The sequence below is a fragment of the Lutjanus erythropterus genome, chromosome 3, assembly GCF_056507025.1.
Source record: "Lutjanus erythropterus isolate fLutEry1 chromosome 3, fLutEry1.hap2, whole genome shotgun sequence".
Taxonomy (NCBI): Eukaryota; Metazoa; Chordata; class Actinopteri; order Lutjaniformes; family Lutjanidae; genus Lutjanus; species Lutjanus erythropterus.
Genome location: NC_139319.1, coordinates 13,841,659 through 13,854,890, shown reverse-complemented (window position 1 = coordinate 13,854,890; position 13,232 = coordinate 13,841,659). Strand labels below are relative to the sequence as shown.

Genomic DNA, 13,232 nt, shown 5'->3' with positions numbered 1-13,232 from the left:
CAAGTCCAATCTAAAGTTGTCAAATTTGTGAGTCTGTTGAGTCATCTGATCGGAGTCCACACCTCTATTTGCAACATATCCTTGGCATTTCTGAGCTGCAATGTCTTCTCTTGTTTCTAGTGAAGCTGAGCCACTTGTTTTTGATTAAATTCATTTTGTAATAAAGAGAGAAACAGACGCTTGTAACATTTGTGTTCTGTATAATGTTTAATCATTCTCAATATCACTTTTTCACTGCTGACATAAGATGTATGATTACAAAGGACCATTATTAGAAAGGATTAAATCTGGCAAACTTTCTGTCAGCTCTGGCAACCAGAAGCTGATAGCTTTTTGCCAACTTTGCCATCTTTAAAACCTGCTGTCAGGCCTTAAAGGGATAGTTGGGATTATTCAAAATGGGGTTGAATGAGGTACCTATAGCCACAATAGATGATGGGAAGCTGCAGTCATATAAGCCAAATATCGCTCTGTCCAAACCAACCAAACTCCATGGGCGAAATTAGTAATTTTGCCTTGCAGAACACAGGAGTGGCCAGTTTGCAGCTGCTTCGATCAGTGAGTTTGTTTGCGTTAATATGTGACTTCAGTGTTTTATAAGGTTAGTGCGGATTCACCAATATCACTCATTAACATAAACAAACTTATAGATCGAGGCAGAGGTAGACCAACAACTCCCATGTTCTACTACGTAAAATTGCTAATTTTGCCCATGGAGTTTGGTTGGTTTGGAGAGAGCAATATTTGCTTTATGTAGGGGCAGTTTTCCGGCAGAAAAGGATGTCTGATGGCAAAGTAAAGCATTGAAAATATTCTAAATATAGCGTACCGTTAAACTGTTCCGACATCTACTGTAGGCAATGCATTGACTATCAATATGTAGTGCATACAGCCGTACTTCAAATAATCCAAACTATCCCTTTAAGTAGGGAAATTAAGTTACATTTCAGGCTGCTGTATCTTTATTGGTAGTGTGGGCCAGCCTTTAATCACAGAGTTGGTGCTTCAGTTTCTGAGCTCCTCCTGTGTGTATGCAAAAGAGCACTTACATTAAATTTACTGTACAAACGTCATTTACAAAAAGATGTAATGTAGAGCTCCATGTGTGGCTCTCGTACTGCGCTGCCTGGGGGGTGGGGAATTGCGGTGGAGTCCACAGAAAGACAGAAAACCAGGCTGAAAAACATAATGAGTGTTTGATGACTCGTCTTGAGCTCACTCACCCACACACACATCTCCATCTGTCTCCCTCTCACTCTCCAAACTGTTTACACGACATCACGCTCTTATGAAAGATTGCATGTCGATTTCCAAGAACAAACCCACATTTTTTAACTTGTTACAGGCGAAAACATCAACAGCAGAAGGAGAAAACAGAAATAGATTTGGACAGTTTTGAGCTCCCGTGATAGGATTCCCACGATGGCAGTTGTAATGTTGGTGAAGAACGGGCCTCTCGTGGTGGAGAGTTACATCACAACACTAATTGAAAGGGACAATAGTGTTATTCTCCCATGACGGAGGGATCATGAGGATGTGATATTCTTGTTGAATTCCTGCAGAAATGTTATTATTTTAGGGTTATTCTGTACTTTTTCTGCATGTGAGCACTCTTGTCATTTTTCTTGCACCTCCTCCTTTTTCTGGAGACTTTCTCTCACCCTTGTTTTTTTTCTTTCTAACTCCCTCCCCCTCCTGTTCTCTCCTCCCTCCTTTCCTCCCTGTAACCTCCTCCTCTCCATCTCCATCCAAGTGGCGTTCGGAGCAGCTTACTCATGTCCAGTCATTTCCCACCACGCCTGGCCTCTCATGCGGACGTTTGCTTTCCTAACATATCCTCATATCTCTTTTTTTTTTTCCCCTTTTTTTGTGACAACAGGACAAGAATGAGGTCCTTGTCTGCGTCCCGTCCCTGTTAAAGATGGTTCAGCAAAGGTAAGACACACACACACACACACAGAGAGAGAGAAAAACACACACGTGATCTGACACTCTCTCCACGCTGCTTTCACATTCCTTCTCAAGAATCCAAGCAGCCGGCACTCTCCTCCTAACTGAAAGCAGATGGTGAAAGTTTGACTGTGCAGTCTTGTTATGCTTAAACTCTGTGGTTGGTGGGGATGTTTCTGTGGTTCTGGGGCAAAGTGGATTCAAAAGAAGAGGGTGAGCTGTGATTGGTTGAGAGGCACGTTTAGGGGCAGGAGCTGCAGGCTCTAATTTGGTATTACTGTGGCATGCAGCTGCTGCGTGTTTTACAGTTGATCCCCTGTGGTGACAGAGTCCATATGATCCTGTGTATTGTGTAGCGAGAGTGTTTAACTTTCTCCTGACATTGTGTTGGTGCTTTGAGACAGAAAGTCCTAAACCATGTCCTGTACATTTTAGTCATGCTAGCAGCGTGGCTCTAGAGTGGTTGGTCTAGAATTAAATACCTATTTGAGGGATTTAGATGAAATGTTCCAAAACACTCATGGTCCCCTGAGGATAGGAGACAAAAAGTTAACATTTATTCAGTTAAATACCTCAACATCTGCTTAATGGATTATGCACAGACTTTCATGGTTCCCACATGATAAATTGTGATAGCTTCCTGTAACGCCATCATCAGGTATTGGATAAAATCAATAACATTCCCATCAGCCTCAGCTGTGCTCTGTGTTTAGTGTTAATTAGCAACCTTTAGCATGCTAACATTGCCAACATACTGTAAGATGGTGATCTTAGTAAACATTACACCTGACAAACAAAAGTATTTGCGGTGTCTGGCCACTGTTTTGACTTATTGATCAACTTGGAAAGGAAAAGACTGAAGGGACATCACAATCAGAATAATTATTAGACACGTCTATAAAAACAAAGGTTTGTTTAATTTGACATGAGGTCATACAGACTTGTCAAAATTGTAATTTAAAAACACGTAAATTGCATTGTTGTGTATGTGTGGCTCAGTTAGCTCAGTTAGCAAGCAGCTAGCCGTCATATTAGCTGACTCGAGTCTGTCTATTAAGGCGCACCGGGGAAGGGATGGTGTTTACACTTCTTGCACAGAAGCTCTGGACCACTAGGAGGAGGATGTTTTCAGTCCTGAGGTGGGGGGACCAAATGTGGAAGGCCAGCCAGGAGCAGTGCTGCATCTGGCACCAGAACCGGAGTAAAATAGGCATTTAGCTCAATGCAGTGCAGTCCAACTTAGCTGTTAGCATGGCTGTAGACTTTCAGTTTTGTAAAACGTTATTGAAAAGAGCATAAGATCCTAGGAATGTGACTCACACTGTAAATGTGACCTCAGTTCAATTTGTAATGATAGTCATCACAAACAGTCACTGTCTGCAGAGGAAACACAGGGAGATGAGGCCAATGACCAATCCCAACATCCTTCCTCTGGAAGTGCCGGCGTTTGCCTGGAAGCATGATACAGACAGTATAGCAAAGAACTGGATTTATCTTTGGATGTGTTTTTTTCTTCACGTTATCCTGCCGGAAAAAGCACTGCGCTCTTTTTGTTCCCAGTGTTGTCAAAGAAAACTTCTGTGTTGTTTAGCAGAATCAATCTTTCCAGTAATGTCCTCTCCAAGGGCAACAGCAAATTACTGTAGTTCCTTTCTGGGGGAAAAAGTGGGCATCTTCCAGTTTTCCACCGTGCCAGTGTGAGTGTTGGAACTGATCTGCAAAGCTACCCTAAGGCTATTTTCAACTAAAATAATACACAATTTTTTTCATAAAAACAAGCAGTGTCGACCTTATTTGCCTAAATATGTTGTAAAATATGCCATCTGGACATGAAAACACACATACCACATACCAAATTCATGCCTGATCTACAAATCTCGTCTTTTGTTTTCCCCCCATCTCAACCACATTCAGCCTGAGTTGTTCACACCCAGTTGCCGTTCGCCTTGTGATGTCAAAAAATGTTTCTGTAATGAGAGTGATGTCAGGGGGCCTGCAGGAATCCACTTTGGGCGTCTGAGATATTCCAAAAGCAATTTGACAGCTCAGTCCGAAGTCCAGAGCGCGGCAGGCAGCTCTCTGAGCCAAAGTCGAGCAAGATGTGTCTCTTTCTCTCCTCGACTGAGTCATCTGACTTTGCCTGTTATTGTTCTCTTTGCTGCATGCCTGTCATAGCTGCTGTCTAGCCATGCAGAGGCAGAGAAATGCGCTGCAGTCACCAGTCATATCATTGCATCAGTTCTGCAGCCGTATGAAGCAACTTTTTGTGTTTTTTTCTGTGTGATGATGTTTGCTTGTGTTTTTTTTTTCTGCCTCCCCAGGTCCTCTGTCATTATGCTTCCCCCTGTGGTTATGGTTGCACCCAGTAAGCAGTCAGGAATGTCCTCCTTCTCCTGCCTATGACATGGTTTAACCCACGTACGATCCGGTTGCCATGATGGCCTCCATGGTTGCCAATGGAAACCGAGATGGGCAGTCTCTGGTCCTGAAAGGGGTGGATCCAGAGACCTGCATGATTGTGTTCAAGAACCACTGGGCTCAGGTAAACGCCAACGCTGAATCAAGAGAATCCTGCAGCTTAAAGGAATAGTTTGACATTTACAGAAGTACTCTTATTTCCATACCACGGTCATAGATCACTGGAATGGTTACAGTGGACGCCATATTACCACATTATACATTATATTCAAAATAAATAAATTCAGCCAATAGATGCATGTGCATAACACTATTTCAAAATAAATCGATATTTAGTTGTTGCATATTTTAATGCAATTCAAATTGTGCATAAAGGGACTTATTTTTATAACTGGAGAGATTTAAATATGTCAGACTTAAACAGATTGTGCTGGTTAAAAACAAAACAAAATGGTAATTACCAGATGACAAAAACCCTAGTCAACAGTTCACTGAAGGCAAACATGCCTAAAAAAAAGAAAATCTAAAAAATACCAATGTGTTGCTCAAGTCTGTGCGTTAAATATAGAGATAATAGACACCACCCACCCATCACGTCCGTGCTTCATCTCTGCTTGTTACGAGAAGAAGAGCTGCTGCGTAAACTACACGTAAACCACACGGCTTGTATGCAGATTAAACTAATGAGATACATCTTGTTAATTAATGATCTTTAGAGGTGTTTGTAGGTGTATTTTTTAACTTTGGACAGAGCAAGGCTAGCCGCTTCCAGTCTTTATGGTAAGCTAAGCTAATCACCTCCTGCCTCCAGCCTAATACTTTAAGGTCGTATTAATTTGTCAAGCATTTTCCACAACTATTTTGAGTTGTTCTTTAAATTACTTTTTAATTTCTAAAAATGCTGTCCCAAAGCCTGAGCTAAACCTGTCTGTAAAAAAAGATGTTTTCAACCATTTTAGCTTGTATTTCCTTAAAGCAATGCAATGTCTTTTGATAACCCCTCATCACAGATTTCATATGTTTGAGTCAAACTGACAAGTGATTTTCTTGCAGTGGTAGGACTGTCAAGTATTTTGCAAGAAAAGACCATAGAAAAGTCTATAAAATGAACATAGTTTTGTGTTCCAGTTAAGATCCAAGGTTGGGAACCATCATGTTAACAAAAGCAAAGACTGTCAAAGTTATTTTTATAGATACATATCCAACTTTAGTTCTACCTCGCTGACAGTAGAAACTGACTGGTAAACTCCTTAACTGTCCCAACAACACTAAACTGCAGTGCAGTTGTGGCCGGTGGAATGAGTGTTGGCAGCGTGAAGCCGACTGTCTCAGACTCTTGGCTCCTTGCAGCGTTGCGTGTCCCTGTTCACCCCTGTGGGTCCTGGCAGCCTGCGAGACCTGCTCCTCCCACACTGAGAAGAACAAAACGTTACACACACTGACAAAAATATGACACTGACCAGACACTGAAGGGTTAGGAAAGTGTGTCTGTGTCAGCTGCTCGCATGTCTGAATTAGTGGCTGTCAGCGTGGGGTCTGTCACTTCTGTAAGCGAGGACGAGCTGAGGCGCTCACAGTTAATTAGCTGAATTACTCTTGAGTTTTTATTAAATCTGCACCCAGAGAAGCTTGAAGGGGCTGTGTGGTTTAATCCAGATGTGTAGCCCTTGCTGAACTTAAGTTAAAGTCTCGCCTCACTCAGAAATATGGTTTGCATATAATCACTTCATTTGGATGTTTGACCTTCACCGTGCAGAATGATTTGCAGAGTCGAATGCTAGAAATCTATTTTCACATTCATCTGCTAAAGGATGAAAAATTATCTTCTTGTCTGGGACTAATCGGACAATAATATTTGTGATTGGTCCTGTATTGAGTGAAACGGGCTGCGATGTAATCCTATGGCGCCGTGTTCGTGCCACTGACAGGCTCAGATCGTTATTCTAAGTTTCTGACAACATCATGGAAAGGATCACTGCAGAGAGAGGCCTTACTCATATCTCACAAAATGAGTAAGATCCTTTTTGTTAAACCAGAACCAGCCAATTTATCTTTCTCGTCAAAGCCACCAGAATCCATTTACCATAGAAGCAGTAATTTTATAATCATAAAATGCACTTAATTCAAACTTAACAGAAAGTAAGTAAAGTAAAGTAAAACTCACCAAAAACTTTTTTATTCATCTTTTCAGTTGTGTCCAACTCTCTTCTTTTTTTTGGCTCAAATAAAACTTTAATACACCGTGTTAATATGAGAAGATAGCAGAAGAAGCAAGCAAGAGGGAGGCAGGACATCAGAGAAGCTGCAAGGAGAAGCAGCATGAACAGCCAGAGTATTTTCATATCTTATGTGGTGAATTAAGAGCTTATTTCTATCAAACCTGCAAAGGATGAGCAGTTGTAGATAATGGATGAATATGAAAATGTCTCAACAAATGGAGTCTGGTGGTTTTGCTCATTACATTGCAGCCTGTTTCCTGGCTGACGGCTGCAGCGCTCTCCCAAAATAAATTCACCTGTTCCAGGTTGAAAAACACTCAAGTTAACCTTTAAAACATGTCTGGAGGGGATTGGAAGTGCTGTTGTTTAGAATATATTTGTTAAGCCTGAAGCTTGTGACTGATGACATGTTGTGTACTCTGCAGGGTGGAAGCGCCTGCGGTGATAAAATAAGTTTGTTGTATTACCGGTCATGGTCGGGAAGCTGTTCCTGCAGTTTACACACATCTACGTTCTGATAGTTGTTCATCCCTCCATTTTTTTTCTGCTTATCTGCGGTCTGGTCGCGGTGCCTGCAGGCTGAGCATGACGTCCCTCTACTCAGCAACATTTCCATTCTCCTCCTCCTCGTGTCGAGAAGAAGGAGAAGCGGTTTTACTTTGACCCCCTTCGACCTCTAATAGTTGTATGACTTAAAAAAACAAACAAACAAACAAACAGAAAACTGCCATACTATTGTGATGACCTGTCTTTTTTTTATCTGCACTCATTTTGCACGCCGTTTGTTGTCTCCAGTGTCACGTCATGCTGTTTCAAAAGGTCAACAACACCTGATAAATGATTTCCTGTTTGCATGTCACTCCTAGCACCCAGGGGTATGACAGGCTGTTTATGAGCCGGGGGCGTTCTCGTTTTGTACTTTTGCATTTAATGCACTGAAGTGAACTGTCATCTAGGGCTGCAAATAACTATTATTTTCATAGTCAATTAATCGGTCAATTTTTTTTGCCTTGAATTTTTCTTGATTAATAGTTGTTTGCCTATAAAATGTCAGAAAATGAAAGCGAAAGATTCAGTTTACTGTCATAAAAGAGGAAAGAAACCAGAGAATATTCACATTTAAGAAGCTGGAATCAGAAAATTTTGACTATTTTCTTATAAAATTACTCAAACCGATTTATCGATTATCAAAAAAGTTGAGGATTAATTTAATAATCAACTAATAACTGATTAATTGTTGCAGGTCTACTATCAACTATGATAGATATCACTATCATTTTATTGCCCAGGCCTAATATTTATTTTTGTTTTTTTGATGTATATTACTGAGAAATTATGTGAAGTTATTCTGTTACACTAGTTTGATAATTTGAGGTTGAAGTTTCTTTATTGACCTTGAAAATAAGAGCTGGACAAAAGATTTTACTTGCTGTAAAAGAAGTTGTATTTGGACCTTGTGCATTTTCTAAAGTAGGTGAGTTACTCCAGTGACACGCTTCATGTTGGATATATCTATTGCTATGGTTGTGTAATTCAGATTGAAGTGGAGGGATTATGCTGTAAGTGAGCTTATTGTTTTGAATACAAACCAACCTGTTATAGTTCGTTGCCAGGTTTAGCAGGCTGAACAGTAAAGCACAGACCAGTGATCAGCTTGGCACTGAATATGACGGCAGACCAACCGCTGCTTTGTTTTACAGTTTGTAGTTTGTTTTAAACACATTCATAAAGTCCTTTCAGGTAAAAGGATGTCTCTCAGGAGTCTCTTCAACCCCGCATAATCACACATTAACATATTAAAGGTTGTTAGTTTGTTTTTTAGGCTTCTGTTGGTTTAAAATGAAGAAAAACTCCTATACTTTCTGTTTTTTTTAAGGAGTTCTTATGATAAAAATACAAGAGTCTGACTAGTCGTTGCTTCTGACTGTGAGCAGAAAAAATGAGAACTCCCTGTTCCAGATTAAAGCTTGTTTTTTTCTTCAGGGAAACTGGCAGCACACAATTTCACTCCTGCAGAGTCGCATTTCCATGCTTAGTTAATCTGTAGCCAGATAAGCGAGCTCTTGACTTTGGTTTCAGTTCGGAAAACCTTGAAATCCGAGTAACGCGTTGTAAGTAATATTGGTCTTGTCCCTCTGTTAGGAGCTCTGCCTGTTTCATTGGCAGATTAGGTTTATGTTCATTTGCTGCGTCTTATCTGCCGCTCTCCAGGCCTCACAGAGCTCATTGTGTTTGTTGTGACACGCAAAGTGATCTGTCAGCTACTGTGACTGCCAACAATCTTTAACTGGAGACAGTGAAGTATGGGGCAGTTTGTTCCTCGTCACTGTGGCTCTTCAGAGGTACTGACTCATTCCATTCATGTCTAATGCCAAACTTTTATGAATGTGTTTCTGTTCGGTGTCGTGCGGCTCATGTGGAAACACTCCCATCCAGTGTACACCAGTGTGCTCTGGTATCAAACCAAACCAACCGAGTGGATCAAGTCAGACAAAACAGTAAACAGGTGTTTTGGTTAAAGTGGCTGCTCTCGTCCCCTCAGGTGAATTTTTTCTGGTTACAATAACATTTCCTTTTTGAGCATCTGTAAACTTCAAAATAAAAGCACAATGTTAAGTATGTACTTGGGATACTTTTTGCAATATTAACACCTTAAAATTGGCACTTCAGACCGCTGCCTGAATCTGACACTGCCTGTGTCATCCGGTATTAATAATGCATAAGATATGCATCAACACACCCATCTTAGTCCTGTGCTTAACAAGCTGACAAATCAGAAAAGTCCAGAAGTTTTAAGAAAAGACACAAGCATCAGCAAATTTGGCTCTGAGGTATTGTTTCAATGTCTAAAAAAGTCTTAGTCTGTTTTTCTCCCTAATTATTTGCTCTTTTTTCTGTAAAATCTGAGTTCCCTTGAGAGGAGTGCAATATTTTTCAGCATGGCCCTGCTCATACTCAAAACTTTTATAGTTAGAAACACCTGGAAACTGCCCCATGCAACCACAGTCTGTTTCACCTTATATTGTTTATTTGGATCCCTGTTAGCTTCCATGAAGTGGTCACAGGTCTTTCTGGGGTCAACAACAACAACAACAAGAATAAAAAAGACAGCACTTTAAAATCACTTAGTATGAATAAGTCAAGAAAATGCAGTATTCTTACATTTTCATTATCAATTGAGCTGACAAATGTTATTTTGATTTATGATTTTGTTTATAAAAAGGCAGAGATATATGACTGAAATCAGATATCAAAATATTTTTTACTAAAACTTTTAATACTGTTATTATGACAAATTTGTGGGGATGACAACTGAGCTTTCACAAAATATTAAGACGAGATTTTTAATAAATAATCATCAGTAACGTGGACGTAATGAATAAGCGGGTAAAGGCAGATAATAGAACAACACTTATGCCGTATCATGATATAATGATATTGTTATAATGTTGATAAATTGCCCAGACATACTATTAAATGGTTGAAATGTTTGATAAATACTCATTGCATGTTCCCAAAGTATAAAGTGAAGTCATCAATTTGCTTCTTTTGTCTCCAACAGACTTGAAAAATGACTGAAATGATTAATTGATTATCAAAATAGTTGGCAGCTGACTAATTGTTGCAGCTCTACAAGAAGCAATAAATAGCAGCAACCAGCTTCTCCTGATATTTACTGTAACTTTACTGAAGTGTGTTATTCAGCACAGTGTGGAGTTGGAGTCTGGCCATGTGATGCTACCTTCAGTTTGACATCACGGCTCGTACGTCTCATTTACCGCCTCGCCAACCTCCCACAACTCATCCTACTGATGCACCAGCAGCTTCATTCACATTCAGTTTGTACAGCTTGTCCCTTGAACTATAATAAAAAATCATGTGTACTTGCAGCTGCTGTGCGAATAACTTTAGGCATCACAGTTTAACAAACTTTAACCTTGTCTGTGACCTTGATAGTGTCAGTATTATGCCAGCAGGGAGCCCACAACCACAATCTGACTCCTCCGTATGTCCAGTCAGTAAAATCTCTCAAACCTGACCTCTTCCTGTCATCGCTGTGATGGCCAGGGAGTCTGAACTGGACCGATCGCTGAGCCTCAGGCCACTGGGCCAGGCCCCATCGGGCTTAGACGGGGATTACAGACTCTGTTCTCTTGTTTCCATCAGCCGTGCCCAGTCCTCTTGTGCACAGCCAGTTATTGTCATGGCAGCAGTGGCAGGCTGGGGACACTGGCTCCATTATTGTAACTCTGGTTTCTACGCAGCGGACACACAAGGGAGGGACTGGATACACAAAGGACTGTTTCTCTCTGTGCTAGCAAACTGAGTTTATCTGCACTTTGCTGCTGGTCTGTTTACACTCTATTATTGTACATGGTTAACCTGTCAGGAAGAAGAGATTTTTCCTGCAATGCATCAGTTTTAATTTAGCATGGTACACAAGCACTGTCTGTAAAAATAAGATTAAACCTGCTATAAAAAGTAAAGACTGATATAGTTTAATATGTTTATGTGAGTGATAAGGCTTCAGACCCTCTTTGTCAACATAAAAACAAACTGATTGAGTGTTTTTTGCACTTTTGTTTACATCCCAGCGATCAATTTGCTTTCCCCTCGGATGTTGTTGATTGAGTTTGTGTCAATCTTTGTCTTCATGTTGTGTTTTCCAAAATAGTGGCGCTGACTAGTTATGTTAAAGGGACAGTTCAGATTATCTGAAGTGGGGTTGTATGAGGTACTCATCCATAGTCAGTGTATTACAGCAGACGGCAGCGTCGGTTTGTAGAGCAAGAGGGAGTGCCAGTGTAGGAGGCTAAGCAATTTGCTGCTGTGGACAGCCTGTTGGGAATATTTTCACCTCTTTACCTTCCTGCCAGACAAGCATTTCTAATGGGATATTTTGTTTAATAAGCCAAATATCACTCTCTCTCTTTGTTGGTGTTATTGTGTGACCACGGTGAAGCCCAGCTAAACCTTTAAAACACAGTAGTTACACAATAGCACAAACAAACTAAGCATTCAAGGCAGTGGTAGATGAACAACTCCGGTTTTCTGCAAGGTAAAATAACTGTTTTTGCAAAAGGAGTCTGGTTGCTGATTGAAAAGTCACATCAAAGTGTCTCTCTAGCAAATCTCCAACCCAAGAGTCAAAAAAAAAATTTGATTGGTGTGAATTTATTGATTTGTACATCTTCACCAAAAATGTTATTTAACTGGAATGAAAAGCCTTATACTTTGCAGTTTTACTAGGGGTGTAACAATTCTCCAAATCCATGATTCGTTCAGACCTTGATTTTTTTTTTTATTTGTTTGGCTTTTTGTTTAAATTAGTTAAACAGGTTTGGGGGTGATTCTGGGTTTTATTAAATCAACTACATTTTTATGGAATACCAAGAACACAAATGAACACTATGAAGATAGATTAACATTATAAATCAACTAAGTAAATAAAAATGAATAGATAAGCTTTGCTGAGGATAATTAAACCAGTCTACGTAGGAAATAATCTCTCAAAGCTTTATTTATTTATTTTTTTTTACATCTAATTCTACAACCTATGGCAATAATTAGAGGTTTGCTTTAAAAACTGTTGCAGCTGTTCTTGCATGAAAATCAAATACCACATAATTAAAATGTGTTCAGTTTAAGTGATATTTCTTCTTGTCTCTGTTCCTGTAGGTGGTGAAGATCCTAGAAAAGCATGACCCCCTGCGCAGCAGCTCCACCCTGCCTTCCCTCATCAACCTCAGCGCCAGCTCCAGCGGCGGCCCTCGTTTCGGCCCCATCCCCGGAGACGAGGCGAGCGCGGTGCAGAACTATGTGGAGCACATGCTGTTCCTGCTGATGGAGGAGGAGAGCGGGCAGGCCGGCTCCATGGGCCCCATCCTGGAGTTTGTGGTGATGGAGAACGTGATGGAGCGTCTCTTCGTGTGGAGCCTCCGCAGGGAGTTCACGGACGACATGAAGCTGGAGCAGCTGAAGATGTACGAGATGCTGGTGGGTCAGGCGCACCAGCCTCTGCTGCATCACAAGCCCATCCTGCGGCCGCTCATGATGCTGCTGTCGTCCTGCTCGGGCACGGCGGCGCCGCAGGTGGAAGGCGAGCTCGTGCTGCTGCTCAACCAGCTGTGCTGCGTTCTGGCGAAGGACCCTTCGATTCTGGAGCTGTTTTTCCACACCAGCGAGGATCAGGGAGCCACCAACTTCCTCATCTTCTCCCTGCTCATCCCCTTCATCCACAGGGAGGGGACGGTGGGCCAACAGGCCAGAGACGCTCTGCTGCTCATTATGTCGCTGTCCGCTGAGAACGAGCGAGTGGCCAAACACGTCGCGGAGAACACCTACTTCTGTCCGGTCAGTCCCAAATGACGAATCACATCTCCTTTTTTCTGTGTCCTGCTCTCATTTATCTGGTGCATTTTGGTATCATGGAAACTCCCCAGGCTCAGTCCTTTGCTTTTTTTTATTTTGAATACTTTATTTTCAGGTTTTAAGTTGTGCAAAAACAGCAGAACATATTCCCACCAAAAACTCATCAGTATGACAATATACAGTCAACGGAAAAACAGAATAAATAAATAAATAATTAGATAATACATTTTTAAAAAAATGGAGCCAGTTCAAAGATTACAGCGAATCAGTAAT

The 13,232-nt window shown here is 41.0% G+C and overlaps 1 protein-coding gene across 1 annotated transcript in view; it reads left to right on the top strand.

Annotated features, from left to right (window-relative positions):
* Nucleotides 1-13,232, top strand: part of fhip1aa (FHF complex subunit HOOK interacting protein 1Aa) — a 44,861-nt gene that overhangs the window by 15,116 nt on the left and 16,513 nt on the right. Inside the window, exons 2-4 of the mRNA XM_084715121.1 lie at nucleotides 1,880-1,935; nucleotides 4,272-4,492; nucleotides 12,267-12,941. Coding sequence (XP_084571247.1) covers nucleotides 4,385-4,492; nucleotides 12,267-12,941 — 783 coding nt within the window. The 5' untranslated portion in view covers nucleotides 1,880-1,935; nucleotides 4,272-4,384. The remainder of the gene's footprint in view (nucleotides 1-1,879; nucleotides 1,936-4,271; nucleotides 4,493-12,266; nucleotides 12,942-13,232) is intronic.